Below are 18,164 nucleotides of genomic sequence, written 5' to 3'. Positions count from 1 at the left end.
CAGATGGATTGACAAATTTATGAAAACAGAACACACATCAATATATCCACTTTTAGTCTCGTAGGATTAATTTCTCCCAGGGACCTGCACGACTATTTCGCCAGGCAATATATGTCGCTGACCCTGACCGGTCTTAACAATATAGCTGATTGCAAGAAGATCGAGAAGGAGCACAGGAACACGTACTACTGCTTTTTTAGAGAGAGAGAGAGAGAGAGAGAGAGATGATCTTTTATATGGTACACATAGCAGAAAATATATATTGCTAGATAGATAGCTGCAGGAATTATTAATTACCGAAGATCCAGATAGAGTATGTGGTGTGCCGATGACATAATCAATCAAGAAGCAGCACGCGCGTGCATTCTTGGTTCATTCCATTCATGCCGTAAATTTCTTGCATTCGAAGTCGATCGAAGGTGGTGTACGTCACCCATGACATGGCGACCGCGCCGTTCATCCAATCGACTCGGCACAGGTGCATGCATGCATGCGATTGCACTTGGCCGCGCCCGGTTCAATTCCTCTCACGTCCACGTCTCATCTCGCGTGATGACTCGTCGTCCGTGTAAGAGTTAGCGTAAAAAAAAAATAATGTTTCACCACATTTCCATACCTCCAAAATGTCGTCGTCAACCCATTAACCACGAGTACGTACGCCAAGAACTGATTGGTAATAACCGGTTAATTGTTGATGTGGTAGAAAGACATCATTATTATGAGCGGTGGTACGATTCAAGAAAAATGAATGACTGATTAACCACGAGTAGCACGACCAGAACTGATTGGTGTTTAATAGCCGGTTATGATGTACAGCTACCTGGAATGTATATTCATTCGTTGTTTACGTGTCATTCAAATAGTTATAAAAATATTTAAAAAAATCAACATGGTAAATTAATATGTGATAAATCATTTTAAACATGCAAGTTAATTAATTTATTTTTTTTACATATGGGATAATGTACTTGTCGAAATATGGATAACAACTTGGTTGTGAACTTGTGATCGATATTTACGTGTATTTTTGTTTATCTTTCCACGTACACGTATTGTATTATGTATGCTCCAAGAATATTATACACAGCATGCAGTGTCAGCCGGCGTCGATTCTAGACTTCCAAAATATGTGGCTTACCTCTTCAGAATAGATGACAGATTGACAGTGATATATGTTTTTATCGTATATGTATGGAGGTATGGAGCACTTGTTTATGTGCACAAAGTAGTTAATTTACAAGAGGTAGAATGCGTACAGTAGTTGGCAACTTGTACAGAAACAAACATATAGATTTGATCCTAGCCTGCTAGCTTCGGCAACATGCACAGAAACAAACATTTCATCGGAGTCAGCTTGCATCATGCGCAAACACTGAACACGACCATTTGTTTTTGTCAGAATCATTCATTCATTGATATAAACTAAAGCCAATGAATTTAGATTAGATATGGCGCTAGTTAACCTATATGGCCAGTATAAAATAAACGTTGAGATGAGATATATATAACCTCCCTTAGTTAGTGGTGTAAAAACAATTCCAATTAGGTGCGAGGTGTCTATCACCCAGATAAAAAAAAACAGCACAAATGATATATCAAGCCAGCTAATTAAGACTGCGGTCATTGGATCTAAGCTAAAGTCAGTGACCAACCAACCACGAGCATTTGTATTTGGTCCTTTGATCGAGAGGAGGAGATTGGAGATGGAGATGCAACTATAGAAATAATTAATATTTTTCAATTAATCCACTTGCCTGGTCAGCCCCCACAGCCAGGTTTGCAGAGCAATTCTAAATGCAGAGTCCAACCCATATTCCATTTCTTTTCTTCCTGGCCTCAACTGCTGATGAAAAAGCTGGTCCATTTCCGTTGCCTGCCTTTTCGTTGTTAACATGATAAATTTGATAATAATCGTTTGTTATCAAGTTGGTGATCATGATTCGTTTGATTCATCATGCATGTACATCTATATATACACACTTTCCGCTTTTGTTATCATATAGTAGTAGCTTTCTGTCACTAACTCACTATCGTTCAAGCGCAGCCGATCGATGGATCGAGCGATGATATTCCGGAACTGTGTGTTCGTTGACGTCTGAATTGAAGCAGAATATACGGTTTAGGTTGGTAGCTAGGCTGCGAATGCGAGAAAAGTAAGCGCGATACGATCGAGTTGCCGGTTGCGAAGCCGGCGCGTCCAGTTTGGAAAACGTGGAGCTAGCTTAGCTTCGTCGTCGTCGCCGTCCGTTCGAAACGCGCGGTTTGCCGGCTTGGGAGTTGGGAATTGGGAAGAAGTCGCAGCCGGATTCACCGCGTCGTCCAAGTGGGCGCGCGGCTGCAGTGCAGCACGCGCGCGGATTTCTTGTCAAGCAGCGGCAGCGCCCGTGCGCGCGGTCAATTCAACGGCGGAAACGCAGCGAGCGAACGAACGATGGAACGATCGATCGGTGGTGGGACTTGCTCGCGGCTTCACTGTCGGGCGCTGTTCGCTAGCAGCAGCGTTCGCGATCCACTTGTCGTTGGTTTCAGCCGCTGTACACATTGCGTCGTGAACGATGAAACGTCGCATGCGCAGTTGATACTGACAGTAGATCGAGCGCATCGATCCGCCGGTGGAATTCTACGGCGATTCCGAAGCAGCGACGTAAGTTCTCGATCGAGTTTCTGCGGCCTGCAGGAGTGCAGGTGATCGACTGAATGGAACTTATCTTTTCGTTTATTTTTATGTTTTTTTTATCAGTTAAAATTTAAATTTTCAATCTTAAATTTGAAGTTGATTTTAAGTTTTTTTATTGAAGTTTATTTTTCGGTTTTTGCTTTTAGATCGCTAAGAATATGTATATAAAAGTTTTATTTACAAATTATTTTTCGTTGACAAATATATTGTTTTGCTTATTCCTTATATTTCTCCCTCATGCCAAAAAAACAAAAAAGAACAACTGATGGCCCATTTCACCACTGAATATATTTCGACGCTTTTTTTCCGCGTAAATCTAGACCAGGTAATTAATCGAGACAATCTCTCTACGGTAAAAAGATTTATACAACATGCCTGCATGCATGCGTAAATCCTGCTTAGGCACGCATGCATTCGTCGTGGGCCTTGTTGGCTAGTCCAGTTGATAAGAACGAACGAGACGGGTACCAATCGTGGCAGGTTTTCATTACGCATGTAGATCAGGTGTCGATCGCACAAGGAATGCATGAAGATGCAGATATATAATCCCTACATATCCTCTCCTCGTTCGTCATAAAAACCAAATATGGATAAGCTGTTTAATCGTAATCACGACAACACCGCACCACAAAACAACAAAATGGCGGCATTAATTCCATATTCTTCGTCGACGAGGCCATCGGATCGCTCAAGCTCGATGCGATCAAAACGATCCTATTTCTGAAAATTAAACGAGCCAAGAACGAGACAGTACGAGGGTTTTTTAAACCGTCGGGGTCAGGGTTATCGTGCCCTGACAGTAAGCACGGTTACCGTGATGGTAACCGTGATAAACCGTACGAAACCATGTAAATTTTATAAAATTTTTTAAAAAATTTAAATTTATTTAAATTTATGGAGGTTACTGTGGGTATTTTTTACCGTACCCCATAGTAAGTATGGTAACCACGGTAACCGCTCGGTTACACGTGGTTTTGTAAACTCTGGACAGTACTACCATTTGTTCACTGTTTCACGAAAAAGGAAAAATAGTGAACTTTGTTTTGATCACAGTTTGGAGGTCAAGCTTAAACAAAGAAGAGACGGTAGTCCGTTTCCTCTCCTCTTTACCTTTTTCCCTTGAAAAAAGCAATATAATCATGGGCAGAATGGAAAGATGGCCATGTCCAACGCTGCAGCTGTGTATAACATGCGGACACTGTAGCGGCACAGTATCCTCGTCATCACGCTCCAAGGAGGCCACGTTTCATGGGCCCCAATAATTCGCTGTTCTTTGGGTCCCACCGACCATACAGACACTTGTCCCGTGCTTACATCGGTTTCTGCACTAGTTTATTTATCCCAAAAAATAAGAAAAAAAACATCCATTGGCCAAACAACGAAACCCAACCCGTCCACTGCTCCCGTTTTCCCCTCAACAAATAAATACAAATCTCCAGACTTTAAAAGAAAGACATTATTAGGAGTAAGACAACATAATACACTTCATCGATCTGGAGAGATTTTTTTTAGTAGATAATATCCATCTGGGGAGATGCGTATCTCATTTCTATTTTGCTCAAATTTATTTCCTTGTTAAATCATGAGCCGGTAAGCATATACAAAGACATTAATTAGTGGGCTCTCTTTGCCATGTAAGCATATTTGATTAGGTGGAAAAGAGAGAAAAGAGAAAGGAGATGCATCGATGTTTTGCATGCCATCGGCTTGACATCGGCTCTCATCGAGATAAACATGAGCACACGAGATAAACAACGACCGTTGTATGGTCCATCTTCAATAAAAGTCGCTTATTTAGATTCAAAGTGCAGAAAATCACGTAATCATTGCTACTAGAATTTAATTACTGCATATCAGTGGAGAGACGATAAAAAAAAGCCAGCCTTTGTAGAACTACTGTTTTATTCTGACATGGCATATCTATGAGCCCATAACGGGCTCAACCGTTGAACGTGCCCTAATAAAGCTTATTAATAACTACGCTAATGAGTAATTAAATGGAAAAGGAGAGGGAAAAAAACTGGACGATACGCATCACCAGGTAGGTTCGCTAGGTGCGAAAGAGCATGTAGCCTAGTGATCATAATGACTTGAGTAATCCTCCAAAATCCTGAGTTTAAATTTTGATAAGAGCTAACTTCATATTGAATTGTTAAGTGGCTAAGTTCTCAATTTAAAATGATTACTTATATCCCGGTTAAGTTTAGAAATCGGTTTAAAAATACCAATCTCTAAGAAAAGAAAAGGGTTCGCTAGGAGCCAAAGAAAAAAAAGGCGAGGCGGATATTCCATTTCGTCTCCTTGGCCGCTGCGTTTTTCGGCTGCATTTATAGGCGAGGCGGCCGCGGCGTCGGAGACCAGCGGAGACAGAAGGGGGGAGAAGAGAATCGCGGAGATAGCATGAGCAGCGGCGGCGAGCTCTCGCTGAGGCAGGAGTACGTCATCGGCGACGAGATCGGGCGCGGCCGCTTCGGCACCGTCCGCCGCTGCTACGCCGTCGCCACGGGGGAGGCGTTCGCGGTCAAGTCCACGCCCAAGGCGCCGCTGCGGGAGGCGGGGGCGGCGGACGCGCTCGACCTCGCGCTCGCGGAGCAGGAGCCCAAGGTGCACCTCGTCGCGTCGGCGCCGGGGCCCGGGGCCAGCCCGCACGTCGTCGCGCTCCACGCCGCCTTCGAGGACGACGCCGCGGTGCACCTCGTGGTCGACCTCTGCGCGGGCGGGGACCTCCTCTCCCTCGTCTCCTCCCGCGGCCGCCTCCCGGAGCACGAGGCCGCGGGCCTCACGGCGCAGCTGGCCTCCGCGCTGGCCTCCTGCCACCGCCGCGGGGTGGCGCACCGCGACGTGAAGCCCGACAACCTCCTGTTCGACGGCGGCGGCGTGCTCAAGCTCGGCGACTTCGGGTCGGGGGGGTGGTTCGGGGACGGGAGGCCGATGACGGGGCTGGTCGGGACGCCCTACTACGTGGCGCCGGAGGTGGTGGCCGGGAGGGAGTACGGCGAGAAGGTGGACGTGTGGAGCGCCGGGGTGGTGCTCTACATGATGCTCTCCGGGACCCTGCCCTTCTACGGCGCCACCGCCGCGGAGGTCTTCCAGTGCGTGCTCCGCGGCAACCTCCGCTTCCCGCCGCGCGCGTTCGCCTCCGTCTCGCCGGAGGCCAAGGACCTGATGCGCCGCATGCTCTGCAAGGACGTCTCCAGGAGGTTCTCCGCCGACCAAGTCCTAAGTACGCACTAACCCTCTTCCTCCGTTCTGCTCCACTTTATAATATCAGTACATGATTCCCAGAAAATGTGAGGTGTTTTTGCTAACGATTGGATCGTTTGGTGTTCGTGTTGCAGGGCATCCTTGGATCGTGAGCCGTGGGGGAGCCGCGGTGATGGGCTAGTTCGTTCGATCGAGGATGACGATGAACTCCATCCATGTGTAGATAGCTTTTCTTCAGGCGAAGGACTCGTCTGCTAGCTGTGAATTTTGGCTTGGATTAGTGGCAGGGTTCAGTGGTAGTAGCGTATTATTAGCGTTTGTGTCCAGTAGGAGTTAGGACGATGACGAGCTCTGGTGAATTGGCTGGAATTTGGGAGCTAGCTATATCTTTCTACCCGAGTTTGTCCGATGTACATACAGTGATCAGTTGATCACCTTTTGGCTGAACTGAAGAAGAGGGTAGTCTCTCTTAGTGCGTAGCAGGCTTGTTCAGATGAAAATTGTGTCCAAAAACATGAGAAAATTTCTGTGAATTGCTGCAGTTCACCTATGCTATGTGCTTGTGCTGCTTCCATATTTTCATCTGTGAACTGTGAGTGTGATTCACTTGTCATTTTTCTTCGATGTTTCCCATGATCCAATGTATGTGCTGTGATGGTCAGCAGTGGTGCTCATGGATTTGGAAAATTTGAGGCGGCTGTTCTGTTGGTAGTAGACCTAGTGGTTAGATTCAGATACTACTAGTATCAATGTATCATAATCTTGGGCGTTGAATTGAAACTGAAGAACAGAAGCAGCCTGAGTGCCTGACCGGCTGGCAGATCCGTGACCGTGAGTGGTGGCGTGGTGGGGATTCTGGGCCGTCTGTTGGCGCAAGTAGCCGCACCCGGTGTCCTACCGGTGATGCCCATTTCTGCCGGTAAAACCGGGTGAAAGCAAAGCGAAGCCCAACCGCAGCCTCTGGCTCCAACGATGGAATCACGTTCTGCACCCTGCTCGCAAAGCAACCGCGCGCTCTCCCCCCCTCCTCCGTCTGCACGACTGGCGGCACCGTGCAGCAGCAGAGCAGCAAGCAGAAAAGGCAGCAGAAAATTTGCTTCCCCGTGACGCCTTTGGAAAAAACTGATTTTGTTTCATGATCACCTACACTTGCAAAGTTGCAACTGCTCTTGCAACTAACTAAAGAAAGTATTTGGGATTGATTGCTGCTGAAAGGGAGCATAACTAGGAGTATTAATTAGGGATTCTGCTAAATTTGTTAAAGGATGAAAATCCGGACTAATGTAGTACTCTCTCTCTCACCCAAAAGAAAATAATTTATATGTGGATGATTATGAATCTACGTGGATAATTTCATATTATCTCATATTTAAATTCGTTGTCTTAGAAGATATCATATCCCTATTTAGATTGTTTTTTTCTTGTTTACGAAGGAGTACTCCTAGAAAGGAGGAAGGAGAGTAAAGCAGCGATCCTCAACGTTGGGGCCGGCGCGGCGCCCAGGCCCATGCAACTGCTGCCCTTGGATGGCGACTTGGATGGAGGAATGCTTTGTCACAGTCGCCATTTCGTGCACCACATTATTGTCGAAATGTCAACTTTAACATCTGCTAACCACACACGACGCGCTGCAGGGCGGACAACCTGACTACCTGCCCCACTTGCCCAGCGTCATGGTGTCCAGGTACAGTCCCCCCACTCCCCCCTGCCTTGCCCTTGTTGGCTTGAACAGTTCAACTTTGATTTATTTATTATTTTTTTCTCGAAATATTCTTTTCCCCTCGGTTTCTGTAAAATTGAGAAGGGAAAAAATATTTCAAAAAAAAATGCCTAGCTTCATTCTTTCTATTAATATGTGGGCTCTGGCTTTTTAAAGCTGATTGGTTCTTGAATTTGATCATTGTTTTCCGCATGATAGATAGGAGTAAGTTATGTTCAGTGGCTAGATAGGAGTAAGTTATGTTCAGTGCAAATAGCCATGACTAAAAATACAAATCTGAGTCTCCGTTTGAACTTCGAAATGGAGGAAGCTCCGTGTGAAAATCCCATACACGCATCGGCCCAAACCCGCACGGCCCGCTCCAGTGAGATTTCACGGGCTTTGTATGGCACGGGAATTACTGGGCTGAGCTTTTTTTTTCTTTTTTCTATTAATGAATTGCATATGTTGACCAATGTGCTAACAATGCCAGAACTGACAGACTGTTGAAGAATCAGCCGATGTACAGAGACTATAGAAGAACAAAACTATCAGATATTTTAATTCAAACTGTTTTACAAAATTTTATTTGTAATTCTGCTAGACACGACAGCAAATTGAGCCAGATCAACGAGCATACAGATTTTTACGTAACTGTAGAACACATCATGCCAGATGCAAGGTTGTCAGTTTGTCACTAGAGCACTGATGCTGCAACCCTTTTCAGGGATTCAGATACTTTCAGGATATCAGATTCAGTGTGACCAGCTGATACGAATAGGCGGATTCCAACCGGAAGACGACACTTGTCCAAACTCGATCGTTTCGTCGCTGCAATGAAGACTGAATCTTCCTTCAATACCTGTGAAATTACAATTACGTAAAATACATTATTGGTTTAACTCCAAAAATCAAATCTCAAGTGCTTTTCAGGAATTTGTTGAATCCACCACTAAATACCTTCTCTGAAATAACCTCAAGGAGCTCCAGGTCAGCAACAGAAGAACCTGTTGATGTCTTCAATTTGAGGAAGACAATAGGTGACAATATATTACTAGCAATTTCAAGCCCCTGTACATCTGACAACTCTGCACATCAAATGCAAATGAAAAGATGAGTGGATGGGCAAATATACAGCGAAATATGCCAGACGTTTCCTAAAATTTTGATATCACAAGTACATCAAATACTTGTAAGGATGCTAAACATTGTGTATTTTCGGTACTTTGACTATAGCCCATAGTAAGTACATCACAGTTTTATAAACTAGGTTAGTAACATATTACCAGTGCACTATGTTCGGTAAATTAATGGAAGCAAGAAATAGTAAAATTACTCAATAAAGGTGCCAAGAGAATTAGTGACCTTTATGCAGAAGAGTGATGTTTGATCTTAGATTGGCAAGAACCGATGGGTTCTCCTCCAGGTGGTCCACAGCAGAAATTGCTGCACTAGCAAGATATGGTGGTAACGAGGCTGAGAAAACATAACCGGAGCTGCTTAGACGCTGCAAGATGACAACAGTACAGCCAGTTAAAAATACTGAAGATGCAAGTATTTCTATACCATCATCAATATGCTATCGATCTAATATGGCACCTACCTGATGATCAACCACTCTGATACTTCCTGTACAGAAACCACCATCAGTAGCTAATGCATTTCCCATTCCAGCAGTGATAATGTCTATTTTTTCAATCTGCATCGGTAAAGAATTACTTAGAAAACTAGTAGAACTCAATTGTGCAGCAAACTAAGCTAGTCAACAAGGAAGATTTTCTTAATACAAATTGCACTTTGTCTACTGAGCCACTGATTATGCCTGCCCAGTTCTTTATTTGTTGTTTCAGGTTCGCTGTTGTGGAAATATATGAAAAAAAATGAGGGGGAGCACTCACAGGAACTCCATAATGTTCAGCGAGGCCACGTCCAGACTTGCCAAGAACGCCAAAAGAATGACTCTCCTCCAAAATAACACGAAACCGGTATTTCTCCTTCAATCGAACTATCTCATCCAAGGGTGCAATTTGGCCAGAATTCTGTATCCAGAACAATAGACAGACTTTAGAAACAAATTCAGTCAGTGTATTTCTCAGCAAAAAGAATTCATGAGTAAGCTACAAACCTGGTAAATAGCTTCCACAACAATATAGCGCCTAATGTTTTCTGTACGTTTGTTTCCATGAGTTAGTTTTTCCAAAGTGCTCGCAAGTGAAGCCATGTCATTGTGCTTGAAATAAACAACAGTGCTTCTTGAAAGCTGCAAACCATTTTGTACTGCCCAATGAACACCTTCATCACTGCATTGCATATGAATATCAAGATTAGTTTTTATGAAGAACGTGACCGTACTGAATTATTTTTTTTTCTGGATGCAAAAACTAGCTAATAATTTTAAATATGAACAATGAAAAGAGATATAAGGACTGAAAGCACATACACAAAAAAAAGAATTCACCATTTCGAAATTATGAGTTTCAGAAATGCATGATGGCTAGGTCAAGTAGGTTTGTCAATACCATATTATCAATTGTACGAATTTCCAGAACTACAATAAAATATCTATGTTCATTTTACATCAGATGGTATGGCACGACTCGATTCATCAGAAAATGTTGAATAATATATTACTAAATTGTTGTAAACAGGAGGAAAAAGGTTCACTTACGCTACAATGATATCTCCTTTCTTACAAAAGGCAGGAATCACACTGAAGATGGTTGATATCCCATAGGAGTACAAGATTGAATCTTGCGTTCCCAGGAACTTTGCAATTTTAGTCTCACAGTCAAGGTGAACATCTGAAAACAAAAAAATGGCTAAGTTCCTCCCCTGAATTTGTAGTAGGCTGTTGGCCACAAGATACAAAGTATCGATTATAAGTTGTAACAGAACAATACAAACCAATTGTTCCATAAAAGCCACGAGGTCCGCATGATCCAACACCATATTTCTCCACCGAACCAATACAGGAATCCTGCAATTCCCTTACATCACTCAAATGTTCTAAAAGAGTACTAAAGAAAAATAGCACAAGCATGAGGTTCTTACAAGTATCTTTTCATTGCCAATCAAACCAAGGTAGTTTGCTGACGCAAAGTTTACAACTTCTTTTCCATCAACAGTTGTATGCGGTCCAGCAGCACTGCTCAAACAATAGAACATCAGTATTCAATCCTCTCGGTCTTGGTACAAAGATAGTGGGGAACCATAGCTATAATTGTGTGAACTCTAAATCATAGTTTGGTTGTAATTCTAGAACTAACAAGCTCTGGAGATCGACACCCATATTCCATGCTCCCTAGGTCATAGTATCATAGTATAAGTGTACAACAGTGCTTATATACGAACTTCCCAAATCCTTACCAAATGAAATGGCTACAGACTGAACCCATGCAATCTTTTTTTCTTAAAAAAAAAACACTACATTGCAACATAGAGCCTTTGGTGAAGCACATAAAACACTTTACTGGTGACATGAAGGACTAATTAGAAATGTCTACTTTGTTGGGAGGGGATGGGGCTTGAGAATTGAGACGAACCTTTCTAATGTAGGTGCCTCAATCCGAGCTCCCTCCTTGATAGGTGGGCAGAGAGGCTCTGGTTGCCACTCATCACAGAGCTCATCAACCTCCTGTTGAGCAAAAGAACACCTAATTAACACACCTGATGAAGCATTAAGAAATGGAAAGGAACAGAAAAAAAAACTACTAATTCCAAATTATTAAGCAGAGTGTAGCTCACCCTCTCTGTGAGTGGCTTCTTTGGAGGCTTGTAACTCTTCCTGGAGAGCTGGAACAGTATGGCGGCAATGAGAAGCCCTTCGACGACCAAGTGCCCTGAAAATCACAGAATCAGCGCATAAGTTAAATGAAACACAACACAACTCCAGAATTTCTTAGCTGCTGGAGAAAAGAAATACTCCCTCCGTTTCAAAATGTTTGACACCATTGACTTTTTAGCAAATGTTTGACCGTTCGTCTTATTCAAAAAAAATTTGTGAAATATGTAAAACTATATATTTACATGAAAGTATATTTAACAATGAATCAAATGATATGAAAAGAATAAATAATTACTTAAATTTTTTTAATAAGACGAATAGTCAAACACGTACTTAAAAAGTCAACGGTGTCAAACATTTTGAAACGGAGGGAGTACTCATTTACCATCGATATGAATCCCAAAGACAACAGCACGAGCAAGCGGAGCATTGAACATAGCAGAAACCCGTGCAAGTGCTGCAGCAGTCGCGTTCGCGACTGGCAACACCATCTCCATACTCGAGAGAAGTTTCCCTTTTGTCCCAAGATTAACAAATTCAGCACCGTTCTAAACCTGTACAAAAACCAAGAACGAGATGCTAAAGCCACCAAAACCAACTCAACATACTGATCCAAGAACTACAGTTTCTCTGCAACTGTTCCAAGCACAGAAACAGTTGGATCTAATCCTAAGACACAGCCGAAAGACCGTTACCTTTATCACCCTGACAGATCTCGATCAAGAATCGCGAACGAATTGCGGACACTCGATTTACCTCAACATCGAGCAGAGGGGCGGGGTTATATACATGGGGTAGGAGGCAGTCGTCGTCGGCAACGGAGCGGACGAGGTTGGCGTGTGGAGGGCGGGGAAACCGTGGTTTGGGCTGATGGTCGGAGATCTGCGGGTGGACCGCATCCGCGATTCCGCATCGGCGGCGCGGCGGAGCTCATGGTCAGCTTTGGCTATCTTTTTTTTTTAATGAAATAAAAATTAAAGTAAAATAGAATAGATTTGTCAGTTTGCATGGGTTCAGTTCAACATAGGACGGCTATAGCCTAAGCCCAGGCACGGCCCAGGCGGAGGTGTGCTGGGTCAGGCTGTCCTGGGCACGAAAATAACCTGTGGGCCGGCCCCAACAGGCCCCAACAGAAAAAGGGAGAGGAGGAAAAGGAAGGAAAGGAAAAGAAATGGGAGAGGGAAGTGAAAAAGGTTATGGAAAATTTAGGAGGAAACAAAAAATATTATAAAAATAGGTACTAAAACATAGGAGAATATTGAACAATATAGTGCTCGAGCTGGCATGGGAAGGCTCGGCCCATTTCCAGGTATAAGGACAACCATAGTACGTCGCGGGTCATGACTACTTCATCAGTTATAAAATACACCATCTGTCATAGAAAAAAATTGGGATGAATGTAAACAAGTGCTTGTCTAGGTGCTTCCTCATTTTTTTTTATTTTTTTTTAAGAATGGAGGATGTAAGTTTGTTTCCTAAGTTCAAAATTTATCCCATCCATCGTAATTACCATGGGTAGAGTGGTAACCAAAGCTCACGGATGGCTATTGATCGAAAATGGGAGGATACATAGGGAAGAAAGAAAGAAAGAAAGAAGTAAGTTATGAACATTCACAAGTGGGGCCCACCAAATGGGTTCATGTTTTTGCGGACTATATTTTTAGGTATGTGCCAAGTAGGCATAAACTGCACTGGTTTGGATTAAGGAGATTTGAACTGAATATTTAGAGTCAAAGGCTGTGCTTTACCCAATTTTGAAGTTGAGAGATATTTTTACACGAACACGATAGTTTAAGGGAATAAAATAGAATTATAAGTGAAAAGCAACAACTGCCTATGGAAAAATAGAAACAAAAGGACCTGGGCTCGCAATGGCGGCCATATTCGCTACTTGTGTGATTAACTAGCGTTCATCAGTTGGACGTGCCCCAAGCACATTCAAACAAGGAATAAGTTCACTTTGTGACCCTCAAGAGTGATCGAAATCTAATCCATGGCCCTAAATCATAGAACCGGATATCCCGACCCTCAACTCTTAAAACCGGTGCAATTTGACTCCCTCGGTCTTCTTTCCACGTGGTGTTGACGTGACACTTAGGTGGCATTAGAAATAAAAAATATGTGTTGGACCCGTTTGTCATTTACCAAAAGTATGGGTGGGACCCACTGACATGTAGGACCCACATAAATCATCCTCTCTTCATTCTCCCCCCTCTCTCTCTCTCTTCATCAACCTTCGGCGAGCGGCAGCCGTGGGACGAGGGCCAGCGGCGGACGGGGGCCAGTGACGGGCGGGAGCCGGCGGCGGTGTTGTCCTTGTTAAAGTAGTCCTCGTCGACGGCTGTGGCCGGAGCTGAGAAGGGTGACGGAGCACCGACATCGGCGGCGGCATCGGGTAGTAGCCTCCGGCGTGGTACGGCGTCGCATTCGCGGCGGAGTATGGGAGGTGAACTAGCACCACCATGGCCGGCTCCAGCCGGTTGTAGTGGTGGTGGTACTGGTACTCCACCACCACCGCCGCTGGTTCAGATTTGTCGCCGTCGCCGCTGCTCTTGGTGGTGGCGTCCTTGGACGCCGCCGTCTTCCCAGCGGCGCGGCCAGCCTCGTCGGCGCGTGTGGCGGCTTCCTTCCCTGCCGTGCACTTGCTGAATTTCTGCTTGCACGCCGCCGCCGTCCTTGCGCGTGCTCTTCTCGTCCGCCGGCGAGGTCGGCTTCTCGCCGCCATTGCTGTCGCTCTTCTTGCCTTCTTCCGAAGGCGCAGCCGGTGAAGGCGGCGGCGGCGGCGCCATCACCTCGGCGATCTTGCCGACCTTCGAGAGCTTCTTGACGAGCACCCTGCTGTCCACGTCGCCGACGACGGTCACCTTGTCGAGCGACGGGTTGATCTCAGTCCTCAGCACGCCTGCAAAATCAATGCACACAAACACAAAATTCAGCATCTCTGACGAAGCACAAAATCCATGCACACAAGCACAAATTCAGCATCTCTGACGAAACAACAAATTTTCAGCGTCTCAGATGAATAACAAGAACACATGAGAAGTGAATGATCTCGATACCTTTCAGGCTTATGGCTTTCATCACCTTCCTCCTGCAAGCGTGAGCAAGGAGACGGGGAGTAAGGGGAGGAGACCGCCGGTGAGAAGACGGAGGCGAGAGAGAGGGGATTGGAATCGGTGAGCTCGAGCTTGCCATCCCGCCCTCCATCTTCCTCCCCTGATGCCCGCTTGCTCCCCACCATCGGCTCATGGTGGCGTCACCGGAGCAGCGTCTTCCCCGGGAGTGAGGTCCGCCGCCGGCTCCCACTCGCCGCCGTTCCCCTCGTCCTCCCACTAGGGGATCCGGCCCCTCGCCCGCCCGCCCTCCCGCTGCCGCCGGCGGCTCCCTCCCGCCGCCGCCGCTGCCCCTGTCCCACGGCCACAGCTCGCCGAACGGAAGAGAGGGGGAGGATGAAGAGGTTGATTTATGTAGGCCCCACATGTCAGTGGGTCCCACTCATTATTTTGGTGGATGACAAATGGTCCCACGCATATTTTTTTATTTCTAATGCCACCTAGTGCCACGTCATCGTCACTTAAAAAGAAAATCGAGTCATGGATTAGATTTTCAGGGTTACAAAGTGAACTTATTCATTCAAACAAGGCATGGATGCAATGGGCTATATTAGGCCCTACCTCCTGAATAGCAGGCCAGACCTTGAGCTTACATGATATGGGCCTCGCCATCTCATTTCTCCAAGGAATAAGTTCACTAGCCATCCCTCAACTTAACGTCTAGTTTGTATGACATGCCTAAACCCCAAAATCAGAAATCTTCACCCCTAAACTATACAGAATCGTGCAATTTGGGTCGTATAGCAATATAGATATCTGGTTTCACTGACATGACATCCTAGTCAGCAAAATAAAAAAATAAAAAAAAATGAGACCCACATATAAGTCACTTATTTCTTCTCTCATCTCTTCTCTTTTCTTCTTCCCTTCTCTTCAGCAATGGTAGAGACAAAGAGGGACAGGCCGGCGGCAACAGAGAGGGGAGACGTGACCGGCGATCCCGGCCGAGCTCCGCCGCCTCGAGAGGCTCCGCCACCACCACCTCGCGACAAGAGGAGGAAAAGGGGGAAAGGGAAGGCAGCCGACGGGAGTTGGGGAAGGGGAGAGGCGCGACGACGAGGACGGTGAGGCGATGGGGGACGGGGCGCGGCGCGGGCGGGCGTCGCGAGTGGTCCCCCATCGTTGGCTGCCTGCCCTCTCCCCCTTTCCCTCTCCCTCTCTGTCTTTGCCATTGCCGAAGAGGAGAATAGAAGAAGAAAAGAGAGAGGAGAGAAGAAAGGAAAAAATAAAAGAAGAGGCTTACATATGTGGGTCTCACATCTTTTTTATTTTACTGAGTAGGATGCCACGCCAACGAAACAAGAGATCAATACTGCTATGGGACTAAAATTGTATGGTTTTATATAGTTTAGGGGCAAAGATTTATGGTTTTAGGGTTTAGAGGTGTCATAGAAAGGTTGAGGGACGTGAACTTATTCCTTTCCCAGAAGTTTTCCAGGCCACTATCTCTCAGTTATACTTTTGTCTGACTGGTTCTATCTCTTTTTTTGTTTTTATGCAGTCGTAAAAAATAAGATTGGAGTTTTTGCATTTTGATAATCCATCCATGAATTATGTCACCACTTAGAGATTAATGCACGACCTAATCATACTTTGAGTAATTAGACCGCAAAAGGATAAAGCATCAATGCATCATTATCTCTCATATTCTCTCTTAGCTGTCTGTCTGACTCTGCTAATTGTGTCCTGACCGCCGACTCCATTCAGAGTATGTGGTTGCTCCCCAACTCCAATAGCTCATGTAATTACTGTAAGGCGACGACAGTTCATCCATAATTTGACTAGCCATTCCATTTTTTGTCCAGAAAAGATAATATAGTACTATGGCTCTCTTCTTTTCTTATCTTGGATTTTCGTTTCACGATTTCCAAGCTCCTAAACTATGTGTTTCATGCAAAACTTTCTTGGAATACATTTCTAAACTTTTTGAAGTGAAATTTTACAAAAACTCGCGACAATAATGTTCTAGCTCGACAACTAATTAGATCAATCAGAAAAATTCTGTAAGCTCCTAAATTAGCTTGCAAACTAATTTAAAAACTTTTATTTTTAAATAATTGACATTAGGTACAATTTATTTATTTTCAAACTTAGACCACTCGTCTTGAAAATTATTTTAAGAAAGTTTGCAAGTGCTAAAAAAAAGATACCTTGTCACCGAAAACAACTTAAATATAATCATAAATCGTGTATCTATCGTACTATTTATCTTTTATGAGTAAATTAGTGGTCAAAGCTAAAACAATGATAGTCACCAGTGACAGCTATTTAAAAAGGGAGGATTACTACTTATGTATTTCTTACAAATATGTTCATGTTAAAAATAATGGTCAAAGTTGCATATTTGAAATTGTTCTCATGTCCAATGGCATATATTCTGCGTATATCAAACAGAACTTTTTTATCTGCTTTGGCTTCCGTTCTACAGTTGTTTGGTGAAATAGAAAACGTCAGGGATTTTGCTACTGTCCGACAAACTATATTGCTTTACACATCACACTGATTAGTCTCTAACCAGACCAATACCTAATTTTTATTTAGTGGTCACTACAAAGTTGAGTCATGGCTAAGCTCTTCTCCTGACAAGCACATGCTGCATCACACGGTTAATGGCATCTTATCTTTGGTTCTGGCCCCAATTAACTCACTCAATGACTGGTTTTGTTAATGAAGTCCATGATGCACTTGTTAAAAAGAGAAGCATGCTTAGCTGATAAAAGTGGGGTACTAATTCTATATTCTTCTGGTAAAAAGGAATTAAACATGATTCAGAACTCTTCAAAAAGCAAGGAGATGAGCTGCACATCATCATTAGGCATATGTTTATGTATCTATCATATAATAGAACAATGACTTAGAACTAATATATTTGAAAGGAGATTATATGTTTATAGTATTTTGTATGTTAGAAATGCACTTTATGATGGAAAAAAAAACTACATATATTCTCCAACTGCAAATGCAACATCACCAACACCCCACCTGAAAAGCATACGCCAGTCAGATACCACATAAAGCACTGGCACAATCGAACAGTGGACATCCATAGGATTCTCTCATGATATTTTGTTGGCATATGAGAATTATTCTCTCTCAGGATGGATCAAGGCAAGAACAGAAGGAAAGAAGTGCACAGAAAAAAGAAGATGTGATGTATGCGTCCATTGGAAATTGGGAATCGGATGCAACAATTTGGCAACCTGCTGGCCATTTTTATGATGTGTGTTCTTGCCTGCAATCATTCAAGCTTTAAGTCTTCACTGGTGCCGGCGCCAATCCAGTGGATCACTGCATTTCTGCAATTCCCTTTTCACTACCCATTTTTAAGCAGGTAGTAATAGGATTAATTAGTAAGTATCAGACTACTATCAATATATCACGGTCTGCTATGTAGAAAAAGATTGCAATCTTTAGTAGTAAATCAGATAATGTGCTAGAGAAGATCGCAATCTTCATCAATAACCTCTTCTTCTGGCAAAGAGTGAGTTGTTCGTCAGATATCTGAATATTTCAGAATGGACCAGCATTGTATTCTGCTGCAAGTGATTATGGATCAGAATGGCACATGTACTTTTTTTCTTCTTAAAGACAATACAATACAGCACACATGCATACAAGGAGTTCATAATCACATGCTTGTCTTGTACAAATGACAAATTCCAGACCGAATATGTTTGCGTACAAGCT

General features: G+C 44.0%; 2 protein-coding genes and 1 pseudogene across 2 annotated transcripts; 1 reads left to right on the top strand and 2 right to left on the bottom strand.

The window, feature by feature from the left end:
- Positions 1 to 5,012: 5,012 nt before the first annotated feature.
- Positions 5,013 to 6,414, top strand: LOC127763341 (phosphoenolpyruvate carboxylase kinase 2-like). Its single transcript, XM_052288008.1, has 2 exons — positions 5,013 to 5,900; positions 6,016 to 6,414. The coding sequence occupies exons 1-2, from the start codon at positions 5,078 to 5,080 to the stop codon at positions 6,060 to 6,062; spliced, it is 870 nt and encodes a 289-aa protein (XP_052143968.1). The 5' UTR covers positions 5,013 to 5,077; the 3' UTR covers positions 6,063 to 6,414.
- Positions 6,415 to 8,115: 1,701 nt separating this feature from the next.
- Positions 8,116 to 12,331, bottom strand: LOC127763338 (long chain base biosynthesis protein 1b). Its single transcript, XM_052288007.1, has 13 exons — positions 12,060 to 12,331; positions 11,750 to 11,918; positions 11,325 to 11,419; positions 11,123 to 11,214; positions 10,632 to 10,725; positions 10,485 to 10,557; positions 10,249 to 10,381; positions 9,706 to 9,880; positions 9,479 to 9,619; positions 9,184 to 9,279; positions 8,946 to 9,087; positions 8,541 to 8,668; positions 8,116 to 8,442 (listed from the first exon to the last, which is right to left on the bottom strand). The coding sequence occupies exons 2-13, from the start codon at positions 11,859 to 11,861 to the stop codon at positions 8,278 to 8,280; spliced, it is 1,446 nt and encodes a 481-aa protein (XP_052143967.1). The 5' UTR covers positions 11,862 to 11,918; positions 12,060 to 12,331; the 3' UTR covers positions 8,116 to 8,277.
- A 799-nt stretch (positions 12,332 to 13,130) lies between these two features.
- Positions 13,131 to 14,767, bottom strand: LOC127763340 (uncharacterized; annotated as a pseudogene).
- Positions 14,768 to 18,164: the final 3,397 nt, after the last annotated feature.

Source organism: Oryza glaberrima, chromosome 2, assembly GCF_000147395.1.
Source record: "Oryza glaberrima chromosome 2, OglaRS2, whole genome shotgun sequence".
Taxonomy (NCBI): Eukaryota; Viridiplantae; Streptophyta; class Magnoliopsida; order Poales; family Poaceae; genus Oryza; species Oryza glaberrima.
This window is presented reverse-complemented; position numbering and strand designations above follow the sequence as displayed.